The sequence below is a fragment of the Microplitis demolitor genome, chromosome 2, assembly GCF_026212275.2.
Source record: "Microplitis demolitor isolate Queensland-Clemson2020A chromosome 2, iyMicDemo2.1a, whole genome shotgun sequence".
In the NCBI taxonomy this organism is placed as follows: domain Eukaryota; kingdom Metazoa; phylum Arthropoda; class Insecta; order Hymenoptera; family Braconidae; genus Microplitis; species Microplitis demolitor.
The window spans coordinates 1,892,703-1,915,499 of NC_068546.1; the positions used below are offsets into that span (position 1 = coordinate 1,892,703).

The 22,797-nt window shown below is 37.5% G+C and overlaps 1 protein-coding gene across 1 annotated transcript; it reads right to left on the reverse strand.

Moving 5' to 3' along the window:
- Positions 1-3,063: 3,063 nt before the first annotated feature.
- Positions 3,064-12,480, reverse strand: LOC103573561 (runt-related transcription factor 1). Its single transcript, XM_014439683.2, has 6 exons — positions 12,126-12,480; positions 11,810-12,040; positions 9,740-9,865; positions 5,420-5,599; positions 3,916-4,191; positions 3,064-3,795 (listed from the first exon to the last, which is right to left on the reverse strand). The coding sequence occupies exons 1-6, from the start codon at positions 12,478-12,480 to the stop codon at positions 3,458-3,460; spliced, it is 1,506 nt and encodes a 501-aa protein (XP_014295169.2). The 3' UTR covers positions 3,064-3,457.
- Positions 12,481-22,797: the final 10,317 nt, after the last annotated feature.

Sequence of the window (22,797 nt, forward strand, 5' to 3'; positions counted from 1 at the left end):
AATTTTCATAGATCTCAAAAAAATCCCTGGCAACCATGAGATCTTCCTTGATCTTCAGAGATCTGTTGGAAGTCAAGTTGATTTTAATTTTTGACAAATCAGATCTTTGTAGATCTGTTGGAATTAACACAGATCTAATTTTTAGAAAAATCAGATCTTGGTAAATTGACCTAGATCTTAAATTAAAAATAGATCTCTGATTTCTGGTTATTTCAGCAGACCATCAATGATTTCAGATCTACGTTGACCTCAAAAGATCTCTACTGATCTGACCAGATCTTCTGTGAATTCTCACAAATTTTCATAGATCTCTTGAAAAAAAATTCCTGGCAACTTGAGATCTTCCTTGATCTTCAGAGATCTGTTGGAAGTCAAGTTGATTTTAATTTTTGACAAATCAGATCTTTGTAGATCTGTTGGAAGTAACACAGATCTTATTTTTAGAAAAATCAGATCTTCGTAAATTTACATAGATCTCAAATTAAAAATAGATCTCTGATTTCTGGTTATTTCAGCAGACCATCAATGATTTCAGATCTACATTGACCTCAAAAGATCTCTACTGATCTGACCAGATCTTCTGTGAATTCTCACAAATTTTCATAGATCTCTTGAAAAAAAATTCCTGGCAACTTGAGATCTTCCTTGATTTACCGAGATCTGTATTTTGAAAAATCAGATCTCTTTAGATATACTTCAGATCAACGTAGATCTTAATTGTTTTTTCTCAGTTTATGAATTAAAAATAATTTCTGGCAATTTATTACACTCATTTTAACAACAGGATCCTTTTTATCATTTTTCTTTGTAATTGAGATCTTAATTGGCATTGCGTTTCTAAATATACATATCCCTATATATATACACATATATATTATTGCCGTGAAAACCTTTTTACGCTTTAGAATAACACAGAGAAAACACAACACAACACAAAAGCATCATGTTGAATCTCGACAAAGGGTTTTACAGTAGATACTCCAGTACTTCTGCTATATTTCTGTACTCAAGGGAGCACCAAATCCTATATATATGTATATGTATGTGTGTATAGATATATAGAGGAATGATTCAAACAGTGGTATATGCAAATTCAACAGAAGATTTAATTAAACCTAGCACAACTAAACTTATTCTTCCGTGTACCCATGTATAATACTGATTTCTATTCTTCGGAACAAAGAAATTATAAAGTCACAAAAATTCATTAACCACCAGGTGAAAATTGTTAATTAACCCATCGATGGTGATGAGCAAAATATTCAAATATGGGGATACGGCAGTGTCTCGTGATAAATACACGTTCACCTATACCCCATACTCAGAAAAATATAGCCTAGATCTGAGACCCAAATTTTGCAGATCTCTTTTCGTTTTCTTTTAATAAAAATTTACTTACCAGTTAAAAATACAGCAGATCATTTGTGTAGAGGTGTTTCTTCATAGAAATAAAAATTTAATTTTTTTTTTTACATGGAATTTTCACATTCTTTTGAAAAAAAAAAAAAAAAAAAAAAAAAAAAAAAAATGCATCTCAGTTTTCCGGATTTTGAATCAGAATTTGTATTTTTAAGTTTAAACTCAAAAATGCGGCTAAAGTATTCAAGATACGGAAAAATGATTTCTTACAATCTTATAGGAAATTAAATTTCCTACAAAAAAGTTCCTTATCAATTTTGACTGAAATTCGATACTTTCGCTGGAATTTTGATTTTGATTTCGGGAATTCGATTTCACTAAATTCGATTTTTTATTCAATTTTGAATGCAAATTTCAGCTAAACTATTGAAAATACAGTAAAAATGTACTCATTAAATTTTGTAGGAAATTAAATTTTCTACAAAGAAGATTATGTTACTATTTGACGTAAGTTCAATAGTTTCGCTAGAATTTTAATTTAAAGTTGGTCATGTTTGATAATTAAAATAAATTAGTTTTTAGGTTAGTTGTGAAAGATGGCAGGTTTTTAATGAAAAAAATAAAGTCAATTATTATATACATTTATTACTTTTTTTTTGTTTTTGAAATACAATTGTTTGTAATTCGACTCGGTCAAAAACTACATTCGGATATGTATTACGGGAAATAAGTGGTATTAAGTTGCCTGGATTTAATAATATGTTTAATTTTAAATTTTAAATTACGTAATTTTAGCGATATCCACTTCGGTAGACTCAGAAGCTGGTTATCATCGAATATATTTATAAAGTAATTAAATACTTTTACTTGAAATTTTTATGTTGAGAGTGAGAGTTTTCATCAGTTATATTCAAAGTTCTGCACAAATAATTCGCTATGCAACAGCGCCGTTAATTTTTTAAATTAATTTAGTTTTTTTCTTCAAAGACAGTTTATTGCACATGCCCCAAATAATTCACTTTATTATTTTATTTTTCATTTAATAAACACAAAAATATACTATGAAACATAAATAATGTATCCTCAACTAATAAGGACTTACTATATGTACAATTTATTTACAATACATCAGTCTCACTCTCATGATTTAAATTTTTTTCTCTCATATATAATCACATTATACATTAGCATCCATTCACAATTTTTGAAATTTTTTGCTAATTTATTCGTTGATAATTTAGTACAACACAATCAATTTATTAAAATAATCACTAAAAACTGTTATTTTTTCTATATACCCAAAAAAAAAATCATATATGATCATATATAGTCATATATAATCATATATAGTCATATATGATCATATGTGATCTTATATGAATATGCGTGAATCATATGTAATCGTATATGAATCATATGTGATCATATATGATTGTATATGAACGTGCATGAATCATATGTTATCATATATGTAGCTATATGATCTTATACGTACGCCCATAAATAATATCTGGTCATATATGATCCTGCATGATTAATATATGATCGTATATGAACAATATGTGATCATATATGATCGCATATGAACATGTGTGAATCATATGTGCACATATATGATCGTATATGAATATGCATAAATCATATATGACCATATCTGAACTCATATGATTTTGCAAATATTATAATATTAAATGTGACCGAAAATCTGCTGCTATGCAACATATTCATGTCCACATATGTCATATATGGACATATACGGAGTAGATATTTTCTTTTCCATCAAATTACATATGATCACATACGGCTAATTTTTATAAATGATCATATCTGACTTTTTTCCGGGTAACTTTAAAAATTTATAATTTAATTTAAAAAGCCTTTTTAGGTGGGTGATTTTTGATGCCTACTAGATCGATTAATAAAAAGGTAATGCCCAAGATTTAATCGCCGATAGTCTTAATAAGTTAATTAGAGGACAATAGTCACAAAAAAATAATTCTAAAATTTATATTCCACAAGCACCAATAACCAATAGAATCACTTGTTACTTACAATTGATTATTTATATATTTTTTTTTTTTTTACTAATAAAGTTAAGTTAATAAGGTCTCCATACATTATTATCAGGCCTGACCTCTTCTTGCCTAACATTGCAGCTTTCAGCAACGGACGTTTGTTCAGAATTGTCATTATTCTGAAATTGATTACCATAAATTTGTGAGTAGAGTATGCTTGGCAAAACGCCTGGGGTCGGAAAGTAATTGCCGTAATTTTGTCCAAAGCCTTCTTCGTGGACTGGACTGTCAGTAGTATTCGAGTCCGTGGACAATGAACGCGGGGAGACGTAGTCTTGGTAACGTTGGGTTGATCCTGACATCAGAGTGCTCAGAGGATCAAGGGGGTCTGCTTGTCCAGGTGTCGTCGTGTCTGGAACAACTGAAAACCGAACGAAGATCAAACAATTACGGGCTCTGGAAGCAGCCGTTCCATTAACGGACAGTCAGCCCTAATAAATGGGCGCCATAGATCTAATAATTAAATTATTGGGCAGCTTACGTGATGAAACAGATGAAAAAGCATCTTGTTGAGGTGTCCGTGAGCTATTAGTAGCAACAGTAGACCCAGCGGTTGAATCGGGCGCCGTCGGAGTGCTCATACTGGCGCCCGAAAATGTCGTCAGCGCAGTGGTCGGGGCTGGAGGTGGTGGTGGAGGTGGCGGAAAAGGTGCTTGGGCAGCACAAGATGACAACGGTCCTGGTAAGTATCCAGCATAACCAGCGGTACTACCGTACCCCCATGAGTTGCCAGTTGTCAATCCGAATTGCGACATGTCTAAAGAATTTATGGATTGATCGTAGCTTGAATGGTTACTTTTTAAAAAGGGACTTTATATGAGGACAGGGAGCCTTTGCTCGGGGGATGGGAGATCAAAGGGTTGAATTTCGATGATGCGTCCAACTCAAATAACCGAGTTCGCCTGGACGGTCCATCCTGGGCTCTGACTAACCCTAAATACTCTCGGTTCGGAACCCGGTGATGCTATTACTCGTATCGCTATCCCACTTTCCTATTCTAACTTTATCTCTCCGTCCTAGTCGCTCTATCCAGCGCTACGTAGACTATCAAATTCCTCGCAATCCCCCAGGAGTTTTGTTGGATACTCTAGTAACTGGCTGCTACTGATGTACTTTCGGTGGATACTTTTTAATTTCCTTTTTTGTTTACTTTTAATTCTACAACGTGTGTTCGGCAAGTTGCTTCTTTCGGATATAAATATAAATTCATGCAGAGGCTGGGTTCGATGCGGCTACGGATAATTCTAGGTGCCGAGATAAAAAGGAAATATTGAGGGATGCCCAGGCTAGCAAAGGACGGAATAAAAAAAAAATAAATGGATGGATATCGGAGTTGATAGCCAAGCGCGGACCTATTAAACCACAAGCGATGCTTCGGTATTGACGATACAGCTAAAAAAATTAATAAGTGAAGTATGTGGATGTTATACACGTATTGGAAAATTTACTCGTAGGTCATCTCTCGCGGAATTCACCAAAGGGTGAATCAGTATGTTTACTTGATATGCGATTTTTGTTTTGTTGTTTTAGCGATGCTTATGGCTGTTTTTTTAAGTATAGATGTATTTTAGTCTTTATTTTGTCGGGGTTAAATATTTTCGAGAGTCGAACCCGCAGGAACTCGCGTGCGAATTCGGTAGTACGATGAAGGGACGGAACGAGGTAAACGATGAGAGAACGAGCGAAGTAGCAGTCCGCCTCTGGCCTTCTGGCAAGCCCTTTAATATAATATTTAATCTAGCTTTGAACAGGCTTGCGGTTACTGTCTGGGCAAAAAGCCTGTGAGAGCTACGGCAACCGAGCAAGAGGACAAGAACCATCATGTGGGATAGAGGGAGACAGGAAGCTAGTGTAAATAGAGATTAGGGAAAGGATTTTCCTTAAAAATGATCAACTTTCAAAGCTATTAAGATTTTTTCGTGGTTTTTGTTTTTGGACGAGTAATGGAATATATATTAGTGCTGGACAAAATATGGAGTACTTACTTTGACAATTGCCGGGCATTGCATGTCGAAACGATGACAGTGGATCACGTGGCTGCAGTGGATTTGGTAGTGGTTGAAGTGGATTCGGTAGCGGTTGAAGTGAATCAACCAGCGGCGATGCAAAAAATGGCGTTCCTCTTTGTGATGCAAATGCAAATGCATGAAATTGCTGTTGATGCCCTAAAAATGACAGCACTACCATAAATCGTGCGCCTGTTCATAAATTTAATAACAGTAGTAACTGCTACTGAACATAAATTTATGCTCGGAGCAGGAAAGTCTAAAAGTTTTTTGGCGCCCAATTATGGAGTTAAAAATTTTTAAAAAAAGACGACATCCGAAATGGAAGTAGATCTCTTATTATGTCTTTATTTTAAAGTTTTAACATAAAATTGAATGAAAAATTAATTTTTTTTTTTGAAATTTATCTGAACGCATCTTTTTTTTCAAAGCTTCACATTAAAATGTTAATAACTAGAAAACAATGCGAAATTTGAAAAAATATTATAGGAACTAATTTGTAGGGAATAAAATTATCTACAAAAAAAGTCTTATGACATTTTGTGATAAGTTTGATAGTTTCGCTGGAAAAGTGAAAAGATCTCGAAAATTACTGAAATTTAACATGGAGCTCCGATAACTTTTGAAAAAATGGATTTATCGAGACTTTTTTTGTAGATCATTTAATTCTCTGCAAAAAGTTGCCTGCAGGTTTTTCCTATGACACATTGTTAACTAGTTATAAAAATCAGAACATGCAAAAAACATGGTTCCATGTTATCTTTATGAAAAATAAAATAATGTGATGTGGAAGCTCTTAATACTAATATTCACAGGCGTATTTTTATATCTAAATGAAACTTTTGAACCTGTTTCCGAACAAAAAATGTGTTTTTTTTTTTTAAACACCCTAATATATAAAGTTTTGAACCAATGGTATTTTTCGAACCTATTCGATAAAAATTCATTGAAAATTCCATGAGATCCAATGTAAAATATAAATTTCTATGAAATCTAGTAAAAAAGTTTAAAAGCCAAATCTATCCACTGATGTTAAAATCTTTAGAATCAATTGGAATTGACGTGGGTCCAAAGGGAGAGCTTTGTAGACTGGGATAAATCCACCGCGACTGCTATATGTTATTCTGTAGTCAGCGAAGAGTAGTAGGTGCCGATATATTTTATTTCCCGTCGGCGGCGGCGACGTTGGAACCCAATTAAAGACGTCCCAGCAGGCGTCCAGCTGGCAACAAGAGCGTATCTCTCATGTGTACAGTTCTCGCTATACATCCCTTTCTCTTGGTTGCACAAAGAGAGAGAGTTATAGAGCATGGGGACAGAAACGACAAGGGTGGGTTTCAAATCGAGTGAGATGGAACAAATTTCAGTAGAACCCCAGCTTTCTGTATACTCTAATGCAAACGCTGAAGGCCATAGAGACCAACATTTCAAGCCCAACGTAATATAGAGTTGTGATGGAGACAGATACTCTGATAAAAAGCTAGACAGAGACATCCCGAGTCCAGATCCCGGCGCACTCGATAATCCAATCGAAGCCCTAATTCTCTAACTCGGCAACCCGAAATTCCCGCTAGTTTGCTGAATAGGTACCGTACTACCCAGATGACACAATAGCAAACGGAACACCGACGGCTTCCACGACGCCAGCTAACGAGATCCGGTTAAACGATCAGCGATTGAGTCACTGCACGTTGACCATCGCACTTTCCTTATTTACGTGATCCTGCCCCAATATGTCAATGACATTCTCCAAAGCTTAAATTACTTTCCAAGCAAAAAAACTAACGGGAAATAATCAAAAGGACAATCTGATTTAATTTGACAAAGTAGTTTTCATTTTCGCTTAATTCCTCTCTGTTGGCTGGGGTAAAAAAAATTAACCAACGACTTTTCTGTTCATTATCGATTTCATCGGGTCCTAAGAGAGCTTGCAAGCTGCCAAGAGAATCACCCAGCTGTCAACGACAGCTTCTCATTTCGCGACACACAGTCTAGCACCCACTTCCCGCACATCCCAAAACTTGGGGATGTGTGCATGTGAGTGTTCATATACACGTTGCTGTTGGGAAAAGTGAGGACATGGTACATTTGTACATCTGTACATCGTCAAACATTTTGGACTTGGAAACAATCGAACAGAAGTAGTCGTCCAATGGGAGTCCTTCAGATTCAGCAGATTAGAGACAAAGAAGCCAGAGGTACAGGGAAACCCTTCTCGATCAATTTCCTTGGATGCACGTGGTTGCTTTGCCCGATTCCGAGCGAGAAGACGATAAGGACAAGAGGGTGAGAGACAAAAAGGAGCTCAAGGTATACGTGGGTGTCTACGAGGAGGGTTGAATATGTAATGAATTGCTTGTTTAATTAATTACAACCCTCTCACGGACGGAACCAAACGTGCCAGCAGCCCGGGCCGACGCTCATTTATCCTCGTGTCAAACCGCGTCCACGTAAGCGCCACCCAACTGCTTCCAAGCAACAGTATAGGCTTCTGCTGTGTGATTTCCCTTACCGATTGTATTGAGGAGCCCAGAGATCGGAATAGCCTTCGCTAGATAAATGAAACATCTGAGAAAGTCGGCTATTAAAAAATGGCTAAGCTATGATCTGATGAAATACAAAATCCCCTTTCATGTCTGTTTGTTTCCATAAGCTCCTTGTCTTCAAAGGAGCTATTTTTGGCAAGGTTTTTACAGTCGGGTTTTATTATTACGCGGGTGGTCCCGCGTCTGGGGATTCAGCGGCACGATCTGATGGTGATAAACTTTTTCAGTACCTTAAAGTTATAACGAGCGCAGATTGGGGATAGGCATCGGCTAAAGTGCGGAAAGGAGAGTCTTTGTGACGTTTTAGCTTAAAAATCCTTTTATTTGGAGATTCAATCTGAAATTTTGGCTCTAAGCACTTTCTTACATTTTCAGGATCTATTACCATTTATTAGAATTACATAATAAAAAAAAATTGGATATTTTTTATTTTTTAAGAATACTTGAAAGTTTATATTCTGATTGAAATTTTTTATTTCCAATTTAGATAACATGAAAAAAATTTTTGGTTTTTCGACTTTTCTGGTGAAATTATCAGACTTATCACAAAATTTAATAGGACCTTTTTTGTAGAGCGTTTTATTTCTAACAAATTATCTCTTACAAATTTTTTAAAATTCCTGAATGGTCTTCAGTTATTTGCATTAGAATTAAATTAGCCATAATACGATTTTGAACTGATTGATTTTGAGTTCGAATAACTAAAGACCATTGCGGAATTTTGAAAAATTTGTAAAAGATAATTTGTTTGTAATGAAACGCTCTACAAAAAAGGTCCTATTAAATTTTGTGATAAGTCTGATAATTTCACCAGAAAAGTCAAAAAATAAAAAATTTTGTAAATACAACTTTGACGTCGAATAACTTTGAAAATATTCAATTTATCAAAAATTTATAAGAGACCTTTTTTGTAGAGCATTCAATTCTCTACAGAAAAATGCATTGGCCTTATCGATATCTCAAGTCATTGAGTTACAAAATTTCATAATTAAATAAATTTTTCTCATATCATTTAAATGGGAAATAAAAAATTGACATCAGAAAGTTGATATTAAGAACTCTAAATTTCAGGGGGTTTTTTACTCTGCTGAAATATCTAACCCTGTCTAATGCTCCTTCATCTCAAAACAAGAAAGTGATGGAGTATAATATAATAAGAAAGTGGTTGAATACAGGCGAGTCAAAACTCACAACTGTTGATACCCAGAGCAGTTCACACGGGATAATGCGAGTGTACTAAGTTAGGTACAAACTAGACAACACATTCTAGGTTTTAGTGTGCAATAGTGGCAACTAAACGACACCCACTACCCACTAGCACGTTTTGGTAAGGCTGTAAGGGGGTGAATAACTAACTTCTATGGGATAATTGTATGTCCCGAAAGGGTCCACGGCTGGGAACAGTACCAAGAAGTAGGCGTGGACTCTATACTAAGTTTGTCGTTGTCCCCAGTATAGTTATACATGTTCAGTTATGTAGTTTAACATTTTAGATGCTACACAGTCTACAATATCTTAGGTGTAACCCGCAGTCCTTCATCACCAGCATTACGCTTTAGTCCTCGTGTTCTTAACATCTAGCGCGAGCTTGAAACTTACGGGGAATAAAGTAATAAGAAACTTTGATGATGAGTTTCTCCCGAGCCAAAGACCGACCGCAAAAAATTCTTACCGTACATTAAGTTCGTTAATTAAATATATACACAGTTAGACTTATTGATAATATATATTAAAAATATGAAATAATGCTTACAGTGATACTCACTGGTCTTGGATCTGGGCTCACGTGGACCATCAACCGTCACTTTAATTGCTTTGGTGTAAGTCGCAACCTGGGGTGGTGACGTCGATACTGTTATCGTCAGCGTAAAACTTTTTCCTGTTAACATATTGATGATCATGCGTTAATATTATCAAATTAGTTGTTTTGTTATTGCATCAATTACTATTATGTAAAAGTACTGTGATGTTGGGAGTACGAACATGGGTATTGTTAAAATATCGAATATATTTACAGAGTTTGATAACACGGGAACGGGGAGTTTATTCACTGAAGCTTTCTCTTCTCCATTAAGCTTTTCTGGTAAATATGCATTGCCAGGCATTGTCGCCAAAAGTTTGCAAACCCGGTTATCTACCGGAACTCAGGCTAACCAAATTAAGCCGCAGTAATGTATCGAAAGGACGATACGTTGAGTGTAATATGCAATGACACTCTTTAGTGGGGGGGTGTGTTACGGGAAATGAATCATTTTATGATATACCTTTTATTTATGGAACTCCTGGAAAAAGGTTCCAACGGAAATGAAGACGAAGGGTGTAATTCACTTGGTAGGTGACTGTTACAATGGGTAGCCTCGAAAAACGTGTAAAAGTCTGGCCATTAGCGAAATAAAATGAGATACTTTTTAAATGGTTTCGGAGACTGGCACCGAGGGTGATACGAGGGTTGTTGCGTAGTTCCCGGCACAGCCACGCAAACCCGAAGAGTAACCGAAGGGTGGGTGAGTTTACACAAGAGGTTCTTGTTGCGTGACTTGTCTCGCAGGTTGACGGCCGGTAAATTCGCGTGGCGAACCAGACTGTGGTCACTCTCGACACTCCTTTGCTTTGTGTTCTTCATCAGCCTCAGCAGCGATCATTGAGAATTGACTTCTAAGTTTATTCAGGGAAAAATATCGACAATCTGGGATTTCCGATCCAGTGGAACGGGTTGATAAACTCCTGGGAGATTCTAGCAACGTCATTTGTCTGGGATTAAGACTCAATTGTTTTTGGCAAACGTGGAATTAACATAAGCTTGGATGAAGGATGTAAGCAGAGAAGATGTTGCCTGTTTTATAAGACTCTACGTGGATCCTTAGTATTCTCAACGTCCTTATTTCTCTGGGATCCTTTAATACTGTGTCTTTCATCATCATTCTAATTCCCTGACAAAACTCCTGTCTATTTATACACTCAGAACGAGTCGCGATTTATTTGTGCAGATGTTTTGGATACTTGAATATGTATAATGGTAAATAGTTTTGAGGGAAATATTTAAGGTATCCGTCGAACCGGCACATCGGATATAATAAAGGAGATGGGGAATATTGGCGAACCTGAAAAGCATAGTTGAGCTAATAATCTTAATTGAAACTCTCTGGTAAAACCTCAATTAATATCATCGCCCTCATCTTGCTGGCTCGTCTCTCTTTAATACTTACAAGTAACCCTTCTTTATAAACGCGCTGTGCCAGTATTAGCGGGTAATAGCAAAGAGTGGTAATGCCAGACTGTGTAGACTGTAAGAGAGTTAGTTGACGATAAGTAAAAAGGGATGGAAAGGAACCAACAAGTTGAGACAGATAAAACCCATTACCCACCCTCTGGATTGTGGAATAAAACAGCAGCCAATTCAAAAGCTTCCTCAAGAAATCAGGGTTTTCTTTCCGGACTCCTCCCAAACGGAAAGGGCGAGGCTGGAAAAAGAAACCGGGGTGGGATTTTGCTTGAGACATCCATGACCTACCGTTACGCGAAATTCTTACGTTACGTCTTACACCCCATTTTCTTACCCTTGGTTTTCTTCCCTCTTTCTTGAGGTCGCCCGACTACCATCTACCCGACGCTAACACTCTGTCAACTGAGGGTCGGAAAACTTTAAACTTTTGTGTGAATGAAATTTTAGCGACACACTTAACAACTTTTCAGTGAATTTATAATCATGCCATTCACTGTTTTCACGATTATAGGCTACAACTCTGGAGAGTAAGCCAGCCTGGGAGAAGCAGATTCTGGGACGGAAAAATAAATTTAGTGGTTAAATAATTGGAGGACTTACCCCTTCCGCTACGACCGACGAACCTCAAATCATTGAACTTGGCCACTTGGTTTTTCATCAGAGCCGTTGAATTTCTGAGCTCCGCGCAACAATTTTCATCGTTGCCAGCTCGGACTGTCACCAGCGTGCCATCACCAACTTCTCCTAATGCCACAACTTTAAATGCCACCGGAAGTGTCTTATTGGAACGCCAATGAGCCGGTAGAACTGTGCAAACTAAATGTGGAGAGCCTGGAAATTCAAATTCCACATCGACAGGATCAGAAAAGTTCCCATCAGTGCTACGAAAATCTGATCCAGTAATGACCAAACTTACCTGTCTTGACAAGTTCACCAGGATGTTCACTGACAAAGTCACCCAACGTGCGCTCAGTAAGAATGTCAGTGGTCATTTTGGAGTAGGCATCAGCAAGCGGCGATACCCCGGATTCCGGGGAAGCCGCAGTTCCAGGAGCCGATGCTCCGGTCAGTTGCATCCTGTTGGCACTTCCAGGACCTAGGGCAGATTCACTGGCACTCACACTAGCTGTTGAATCAGCTACCGTTGCTGTCGCTGTTGCTATCGCAGGCACCACGGTCCCAGTTCTGATAGAGGTTCCAACTCCACTAGCAGCTCCAGTCAATGTGGTACCACCACTTCCTGGACCGTTGCAACGGCCGAATATATCCATAGGCAATCAGGGCATCGGGTTAGAGCGGCATCTTTCTCCAAATACACGACATCTTTCTTAACCAGACCCGACGGCTTAAGTACTCGCGTCTCTTCGCTTATCAGCAGCCTAACTTCGATCCTTCCTTTCGGAAATTCAGCGCAGGAGTTTGTTCTTGATCTTGTGACGAATGTCAAGGATTTTTAGCTTTATCTCAAAATACATCATTTGCATCTGAAACAATGGATGGTTGCCCTTGAGAAACAACCGAAAGCTGCTTTTCTGTGCGGTCTACAGTCTAATGGACTAAATCTACTCGGAACCTACTAGCCGGCTTTGTAATAATTTCGATCATTACCAAAGATAAGCCCTAAGTTTATTGCTAAGCTCTAGCTTTAAAATCGCGATTGATCATTGCAATAATATCTATTGTATTCCGTGATAATTAGCCACTACTTGGGCGCCAGTTAAGCCGATTGGTGAATTTCCGCGACTTTTTCAGGGACTCATAGTAATGTTGCATCGAAATATGATCAGTTTCTATTCAAAGCAACTTGTCAACCTGTCGGCAAAGTTAAATCCCGCGCAATTTTTAATTCCGGCGGCCGCGTGACGGCTGGTTCATTCAGTTATTTTTGCGTACGTCACACTGTCGATGTGTGTGACAGGATTTTAAAGGGTGAGTTAAGCGAAAGAGTGGACAAAAAAAAAAGAGAACGAAATAAAATACAGTAGAATGAAATACTCTGCGAGTAGGAGTATGTGTGTGTTTCTGTTCATGATACTTGAATCGACGTGTGCTCGTGCTGTTTCAGAGTGGGGGATGAAAAAAACAGGGGAAAAGAACGTGGCGATTCAAATCCCCCTTTGAATGTACCCACTACGCACGATTACCGCGTGTCAAACTACGGCACGTGGTGCGTCCACGTATTTTTTCATTTCTACCTGATCATATGATACCTAAAACGTTAACTCTACGAGTTGTTATCAACATCAGTAATAGCTATCAGATAAAAAAATTTAACTGAGCGACGGAAGCTCTCGCTTTGCTTCGCATTCAAGTCTCTGTCTTACAAAAATCTTTCTATCCCTCTTAGAAGATTTCCCTCATTTTTGCCCTATCAGGGATTTACCCAACAGCAAAAAAACCACTTGCCCAATAGATAAAAAAAAAAAAAAAAAATAAAAAAAGGTCTTACTTGATCGAAGAAAAGAATCACTCACTCAAAAAAACCAAAACCATGGTAACTAATTAGCAACAACAGTTCACATCACAGTAACACAGATCACTATGGAATCTAGATATCAGTCACAATGGGTTCAGTGATAAAAACAGTGGGTCGGTTGTAAGACGATAAAGATCTGGAGGATCCGATGATAGTCCGAGAGCGAGCGTATCGCGGAATGCCTTGAGGGCCACTAACAATTATAGTCGGGGCGGTACGTGTGAGGCAACAGCCGTTGACGCACTGGTCCATGCCAACACACGCAGCATCCCCTTCTAGAATCATCATCCTCAGCCTCCTCCTCCCACACCCCTCCACGACCGCATACTCTGCCCCCACCAGCTCTCGAGTCGACTCTCTTCTATTCTACTCTCTTGCTCTCTCCTATTCAATCCTTTCCCTCTTGTTTTCTAGCCTCAACCACTTCTTTTGTTACTCTTTATACCTGTTTTTATATTTTATTATCGTGTTCCAACCGATAAATTTATACTTTTTTTTGTTCATCAACAAAATTTGAATAATGGAAACACGTTCGGAGAACGGTTCTGCTGATGTCAAATTTTTCGGTGCAGGAACTAAATCATAGATAAATTATTGAATGTAAACAGTGAGAAATGAGTGTTCGGAAAGGGGTGGGGAGGGGGGGGGTGACAAACATTGGGAAGTGGATGGCGAATTGGAGGGTGTGGATCATCGGCATAGAATATATTTGTGTGCTCATGGGGTGGAGGGTAAAGAGAAGAGAAGAGATGAGGAGAGAAGTGAGTTCGGGCGAACGTAGTCGTATATTGACAAACGACCTAACGCGTTCGTGTGGACGGCTGCGAGTATTCGCCGATGAGATTCGAATTATCTCTGTTGCGAGCTTGTCAATGCAAATGCCGTACCTACATTCAATTACCGCTCGTCACGCACCGATCAACACACTCACGACGTCCACGAGGATACTCGTCATTTTACTTTAATTCTACATTTTACATTAATTATTCTTCCCTATTAATAAATTCGTCGATTATTTATTTACTAGAGAAATTTTTTTCAGGCAGTATTCTGTCGATTTATTGGATAATTAGAATTTAGTATAGGTGATCATTTTGTGAAAATTATTTTTTGAGCTTAATGGCAACCAATTTTGAAAATTTTTATTTTTTAATAATAACGGATTTTGATAAATTTTTTTTTTCCAAGGAAAGTTTGTAAATTTTCAAATGAGCGGGAAAAATAAATAAGAATAATTTGAAAATTTTTTAAATAAGCGGGAAAAAAAATAAAATTCAAAAATTTTCAAATGAGCGGGAAAAAATAAATAATTTGAAAATTTTTATAAAAAAAAAGCTGTGACAAAAATTTTGATCGCTAATTTAAGTCTAATTCTTATATTTTTAAATATTTACTTCTAGATCACAAGTTACACTTTTCAAAAATTTATTTCGGAAACTCCATGGAAATTTTAACCACTAACAGAAATTTCCTATAAAATTTATCTCCGCAGATAAAAAAAATTCAAATTTTTAAAAGCGCGGGAAAAATTAATTCAAATAACCCGCGTCAAAATTTTCATGATTAAAATAAAATACCTTTACCTTGGCCTTACACTTGGAGTGAGTGTAAAATTTTCAAAATCCCTCGGACAAATGGTCAAATATCAAGTGGATTAAACCCGCGAAAGAAAAACCCAAAACATTTAAAATGCGAATAGAAGAGAGTAAAAGTATCCGCGTAGTTTTTATCCATACTCACATTTTTCGGCGTTCCCGCGGTCACCTCATTGCACACAGTAACAATCTATCTATATACATACAAGCCTCAGTGCCCTCTCCACCATTTTCCCTCTGCCATCCATCCACGATCCCGCCCTACGCTACTCCCCCCGCGCCCTGTCCATCCCCTCCCATCACTCCCAAGGTCGAGAAGCTGGTGGGGGCATGAACATGTGTAACATCCAGCCTTGATTACGCGCGCTTGTAAAAATTATTACCCACGAGGTTTTCCCTTTTTTTCAACTCCTTTTCCCCTTCATCCCCCAACATTCTCTCTCACCGTCAAGTAACGCCAGCACCCTGTCGTCCAGATCGCAAACTAAAATACAACGCAGTATAAAATTCCTTTTTTCTGCAATTTTTTATCTCGCTATCGACTGTCGGTAAGATAAAAATTTTTTTTTTTATCTGAAGAGCCGAATTTTTTCCACCCCTCAAAAAAAGGACGAGGATCAAAGAGGATTTTAAATAAAATCATATTGAAATTAAATTGAATCAATAGATTTAGATTTAATTGCCACTCGAAAGTTGTCATTGATTATTTGAAGCGTGAAATTCACATTGATTAGTTTCACGTAATTTAATTATGTCAATCTGCTAATACGTTTGTCAAATCAGTAGTTTTATTGATTTTGAAATAGGGGTGGAAGGGTGACAGATTTTTTATTTTTCAAGTCGGTATTGAGAAAAAAAATTAAACTTGGAACCGCGAAGCGGAAAATATATAAAAATTTAAGAAGCCACTGAGGAATGGTGAGGGTGAGGGTGAGGGTGAGAGTGAAACTTAAAAAGGGGCGGCGCCTTTTGTATACAAGGACAGCCTTCTTGCGCATCCTCATTCTTATCATTTTTGATTTTTTTAAGATCTGCCTTTAATAGAAAAAATTTGAAAAAAATCCACCCCATGGAAAATCTAAAAATATCTGCGGAACATGACAACCCGATAAAACAAAACTCCGAAAATTCGCATGTAGTTCAACCACAGAAAATTTTTCCAATCTGCAAACAAGATTGTCATCGATTTCAAAATTGCGCTTATCGAAATTAGTGACAAACAAAGAAACTACCCCTAATTTTATTTTTTTTCCAAAAATTCTTCTATAACTCTTTGAGAAATGTCAAAAAACTACTAAAAACCTTCAATCAGCTTTCAAAAATAATTATAAGCTATTTTTCAAAGGAAAATTTAATTGATCTTAAGAAACTTGCCATCTTGTTGGTGGTTCCGCTGAGAGAGGGCGACACCGGTTTCATTTCTCTGCCCGAAAAAAGTCAAATCTTGAAGTCGGCTGTTTAACAAATTAGATATTTGCAAAAAAAATGTTTCTTAAAAAAAAAAAAAAAAAAATTATTGTTGTTATGAAAAAAAAAAAAAAAAAAAAACAAAAAAAAAAAAAAAAAAAATGGAGTGAATGAGATTTGAATGTATTGGAGTGGAATAAAGTAGAGTTAGTGTGTAAAAAATTTGTGAATTTTGTAGGATGTATTTTGTCGGCGTTTAGGGGTGGTTAAAGGCTGAGTTGTATAATATGTATATAGGTACGTGTGTACAGAGTACATATGTATAAAGCGACAAGTAGAGGCCAGTGGATACGAGTAGCGTCACAGAGTGTTTTGTTCGCGCGATGGACGCGTCGCCATAGCGACCTGGGGTTGTTTATTATTGCGTCCAGCCAAGGGGGGTGGAAGCGAGTAGGGGGTAGAAAGTTAGCTTAACCCGGTGGATAGAGCTGGGGGTTGAAAGGGTTAGTTGGACCGGGATAAAACGCGAGAGAGACAGAAGTTGGTGCGATCGCTCGGTAGGGGGAGGGGGAGGGGGTATTGGAATAGAGTGGGGGTGGGAGAGCCAGTGAGGGTGAAAAGTGAGAGAATAGCTGATGGGCGAGAGAGAAAGATTTTAAAGCCTGGTGGCCGACCACATGAGCCTGAAAAACACATTCACCGACACTGCCGCCACCGCCACTACTGAACCCGCGGTAATGAGAGTTCGATAAAGCGCCGTTACCAGTTTGACGTCAGCCGATTTTTTAGCTTTGCTACTAGTACACGTACACTTACACCACAAACGCTCTTTTGCCTTTTAATTTTTTATCATGTTTAATTATTTGGATATTTTTTCGGGTTGGGAATTTTAAATTTTTGTGGGTTGCGATTTATATGGAGATTGTAAAATAAATTTTTTATAAGTCTAGACTAAAAGTTTGTCTTGAACTTTTAGATACTAGATATTTAAGTAACTTTATCATTTGCTATCAGATAGAAGGGATCCTGCAGCGGGAGATGGAGGGTGAGATGGGTCAGCAGAGGAAATCCGAAAGTCTATCAGCGCCTTGGAATCAGTGCTGTCAGCTAATGCTTTGGGCCACAAAATTTAAACTTTTTTTTACTATCCTCCGTTTTATTTTTAGCTTAGGGTGGAAAAAGTCTGATGAAGGAGAAAATTTTTAATGGCCTTTATTAATTTTAAGGGATGAAAATTTTAAAAAAATTTTATTATCATTTTTTAACCTTGATACTAAAGTTAGTCGACCAATAATTTTTGGACTTTTTTTTAAACAATAAGTTATAAAAAAAAAAATATTTGAAAAAATTGCACATGTAGTTTTTTAAATTATCTACATGTGCATTTTTTTAGTTTTTTTTTTTTTCTATAATTAGTCAGTAGAAAAAAAAATCAGAAATTTAATTTATAATCCTGAAGTTAGTGAACAATTAATAATTTTCAAATTTTATTTTTACCGACTAATTATAAGAAAAAAAAAAAACTAAAAAAATGCACATGTAGAAAATTAAAAAATCTGTAAGTGCAATTATTTGAAATATTTTTTTTTTATCATTTTTCGTTTTTTAAAAAATAAAAATTATTAGACATAGGCCAAATTCAGTATCATGCTAATTTCAAGATCATTTTTGAATCTTGACGTTCGGACTTGTGAGAAAAATTGAAGAGAGCAGAAAAATTTAATGAAATGACCACCTGACGTAATAATCACCACTCGAGCAATTAAAGTATTTATAAATATAATTACAGCATATGTGGTTAGATAGATACTCAAACAGGTAAAATATATAGGCAATTAAACATAAATGACGAGATCCTGTTTTAAAGTTGCCACGCGATAAAGTTAGACTTTACCGAAAACTCGCGATATCCGTTCACCTGGTGTTCAATTTCTCTCTTTCCTTTTACACTCTTCCTTTCTCCGTCGCTCTATACATACAATGCATTTAACCCCCAGGTTTATTTCTGAGTAGCGGCAGCAACCCAAATGTCCCAATGAGTAGAGTTAGAAAGCGTCGAAATTGCCTGGAGGTTTAATTTACATCCCACCGTCTGTAGTATTGTAGAGTGGAGCTGGAGCGCACGATCGACTAATGACCGGTTAACCGGTTCGCCGCACTTGGAATCATTAAGAGTAGGCGTTTATTTTACATTGTTTTGTCTCTCTTTTCTTTCCCCCGCATCGGTTGGTCAGGAAGTAAACTTTTTCAAACGTCACACACTCATTCTCTGCAACTCACCCCCGCCCTTTCGCCCTCACCGCGCTAGTCATTTCGGTGCGCCAGTCTGTTATTAGTGGATCAGACAATTAGCTTGTACACGTTATTCTTTGTTTTCTGTTTGTTAATTTATTTTTCCTCCGTCTGCTATTAAAATTTTTTTTTTTTTAGGCACTTAATTGTCAAATTTTTTTTCTCAGCTCTCAATTACTTCTTTTTTACAAAGCTCAAGTTTCAAAAAACATTTTAAGTACGAATGGAAATTTTTAGCTCCAGTAGTTGCAGATAATTTTTTAACTTATTATTGTGAGTTTTTAAAAAATTTCGTTTTTCACTGAAAATTTCATATGTAAACTCTTATCTAATCACATACAATCATATGTGAAGCATATATGACCACATATGATCATAATTGACCACATATGATTATATGTGATCATATATGACTATCCACGTTCATATGTAAAATATCTGATTACATATGATCATATGTGATGCATAGTTCACCATATATGATCATATGTGATCATATATGAGCATGCACGTTCATATGTGAAGCATATTTGATTACATATGACCACTCACATTCATATGGAAAATATATCTGACTGTATATGATCATATGGGAAGCATATCTGATTACATATGACCATATGTGATCACATAATACCACTCATATTCATAGGGAAAACATATCTGACTATATATGATCATATGTGAAGCATATCTGATTACATATGACCATATGTGATCACATATTACCACTCACATTCATATGGAAAACATATCTGACTATATATGATCATATGTGAAGCATATCTGATTACATATGACCATATGTGATCACATATTACCACTCACGTTCATATGGAAAGCATATCTGACTATATATGATCATATGTGAAGCATATCTGATTACATATGACCATATGTGATCACATATTACCACTCACATTCATATGGAAAACATATCTGACTATATATGATCATATGTGAAGCATATCTGATTACATATGACCATATGTGATCACATATTACCACTCACGTTCATATGGAAAGCATATCTGATTATATATGATCATATATGAAGCATATCTGATCACATATGATCATATGTGAAGCGTATCTGATCGCATATGATCCGAGGAACAGATAAAAATCATGAATCAATTACAAAAAAATTATCAGTTAATAAATTTTAATTTTATCATCATTTTGATGAACATGATTTATAATTAACTCGACAACATATTTAGTAAGCAAATTTTCAGCAGGCTCAACCGCAAATATTGAATATAATATAGAATTAGCCTGTAAAACGGTAAGATGATTTAAAACCGCAGAGCTCATTAACCGGAGTATTATTTAATCTTCAATAATAAATACACGAAATAGTTGGAAGTAGTTGAGAGTGCGGTCGAATAAGTGGTGTACCATAGTTTTAACACCCTCACGCAGCCGATGCCCTCTACAGCTCGATGGGTATTAACTAAAAACCGAAAAACCAACATGACCTCCAATATCCACGCAAACACATGGACATTTCGGGCGTGATCCTCGTGTGTATGGAAGTGTATGGTATTGTGGGACAGGATCGCTCGCTAACTGAGTGAGAAAGATAATAAAAGTGACAAAGAGGAAGAGGTGACAGAGAACCATGACAGGTTTGTATAGAAGCTCGTTTGGCCGTTGAGTATCGCCGAGAGAAAGAGACACTCTGGTGTACTCGGGGGTTGCACACACAAACATGGACCTAGGGTGGGTGCGCTGTAAAATATATATACCTACTAACCTGTCCATCATCCTCTTGTCTAGTGGAAATGCCGCCCGTGGTAACTGAGTGTCTAGCTCTGGGTTCATTTTGTCATGGCATCAAGTCCAGGGGATGAAGTAGTACCGGTACTAGAGTAGGTAGCAGAGAGTAGAACGTAGAGAATAGAGAGTGGTTGAGTAGGTGTGTGTATTAGGATCTACTGCGGCTCCAACTATTCGATGAACCGCTACAAGGCTTGTAGAACATCGCGCGAACCAACACAAAGGCCAATGATTGCCTCCGAGTCGAACTGGGCAGCACGGCTTCGATAAAAAACAGCACCCTCGGTACTACAAAAATCATCAAGCTAATGGGGGTGGATTCGGTGGGAGATTAATCCGCTTGACAGTTTCCTCGAATGGATTTGGCGCCCAGTGGGATAAGACCATTTTTCAGTCCCTTCCAGAATTGATCCGGGTGTCAACGAATCCAGAGAGAGCTGGAGGGTCAGGAATAGTGTGGCGAGATCTGTAACGGGACAGTCTGACACTAGATCAGAAGCAGTTACAAATACCAGCCCTAAGGAGGAAAAGAGTGGAGTAAAGATGGGCTGGGTTAGAAGCAAACCAGGAGCACATTTCGTGGTGTTCGGGGTGTCGGGGATGGTTCACCAATGTACCGCGGATACGAGAACAAAACGCGATCTGCTGGAGTGAGAGTAAGAGAAAGAGAGTAGGAATGATAAAGCAAGTGAGTGAGTTTTAGTGAGGGTGAGTTAACAGAAGGGTGGGTTGCTGGTCGACAGTGAGGGTATTTGTTGGCGCGAGTGGCTAGCCAGTCGGATTACCACCGAGTGGTGGAGTGACCAGAGGGCTGATGCTCGTCCTGGATATTCAGGGGCCAAATGCAAGCACACACACCCACACATACATTCATACCAGCCTGTGTATACACTTTGATATAGGGACAACTCAGCTACAGTGGGTTTTTTACCGTGGTATCGTATACTGCTGTGTGCTCAACACAGTTTCGTTCAACGAAAAATGTATGTACTTGGCTGATGTACAAACGAACGAGTGAGGTGGGAGCAGAGTCATATGATGCTCCAGAGGAGAGGACGCGTTATGGAACACGGACGAGTAGAGAGCCAACCGCCGCTGGAAAATTTACACGCATCACGGGGGTGATGCTGCTACACTGAATGCCGAGGGTTAAAAGAGCATCGCTAATGGCCCTGCTCGGTTATTTTGTGGATTTTTATAATATGAGTTCGAGTAGCCACTGACTCGAGTTTCACATGTGCTGTTTTTTTATATTTTTTTTTTATGTTATAAAGCACATCACTTTTTTCGGTACTTTTGGATACAGCTTTTTTCCATCATGCATTTGCTTTTAGAATTTTAAAACTCTTTCGTTGCCGCGTTGATAACGATAATGATGATTATGACCCCGGTGCCGTGGGGATGATAATCGTGATAATGATAACAGATGTATAATTGTAATTACCTTGATTAGATAGTTTCAATTATGCTCATTTGTGATGGATATTTCCAGTGCCTTTGATGTTCGTTGATTACCGAGGTTTTCGATCTGAATGGGCGCCACCCAAAAATGGGCTCTCGATTAAATTATAATCGGATCGGGATCAATGGGATCGTCGCTAAGCCAGCAAAATGATGGCTCAGAAAACAACCGGTCTGTTGTTGATGACTAATTTAATTGGCAAGATGTGCTAAAAAAAAAAAGTGCCCAAGATTAATGTAAAGCATTGTGTGACGGTAACCCAGTAAAATAGACGATGTCCAGAGCCTCTGAAGTAGCTCTTTAGCATCCGAAAAAGGGTGTACATGAGCCGGAGTTTAGTTGAGAGTTGAGTACATAGAACAGAGGAAACAAGGGTGGAAAATTCATCCATAGATCGTGAGGCCAACAAACCGACCGAATCTCGACAGGACGGATGGGTAGGCCGCGTTTTCACCGTTGCCAACTCAACCCTTTATCTCTCTTTAACATTCACCATTTTCCTGTCTCTTTTCCTGCTACAGGACGCCGCAAGCACGTCCATGATGTTGAATTCTTTCTCACTTGCACCCGCACC

What these genes read in the sequence shown, in the direction of transcription:
- LOC103573561 (XM_014439683.2), bottom strand. Translation starts at nt 12,480, where the DNA reads ATGGATATATTCGGCCGTTGCAACGGTCCAGGAAGTGGTGGTACCACA. An exon ending in TGGTGAACTTGTCAAGACAG is followed by an intron (nt 12,041 to 12,125) that starts GTAAGTTTGGTC and finishes TTGAATTTCCAG; the next exon opens with GCTCTCCACATTTAGTTTGC. An exon ending in CAAGACCAGTGAGTATCACT is followed by an intron (nt 5,600 to 9,739) that starts GTAAGCATTATT and finishes TGTCATTTTTAG; the next exon opens with GGCATCAACAGCAATTTCAT.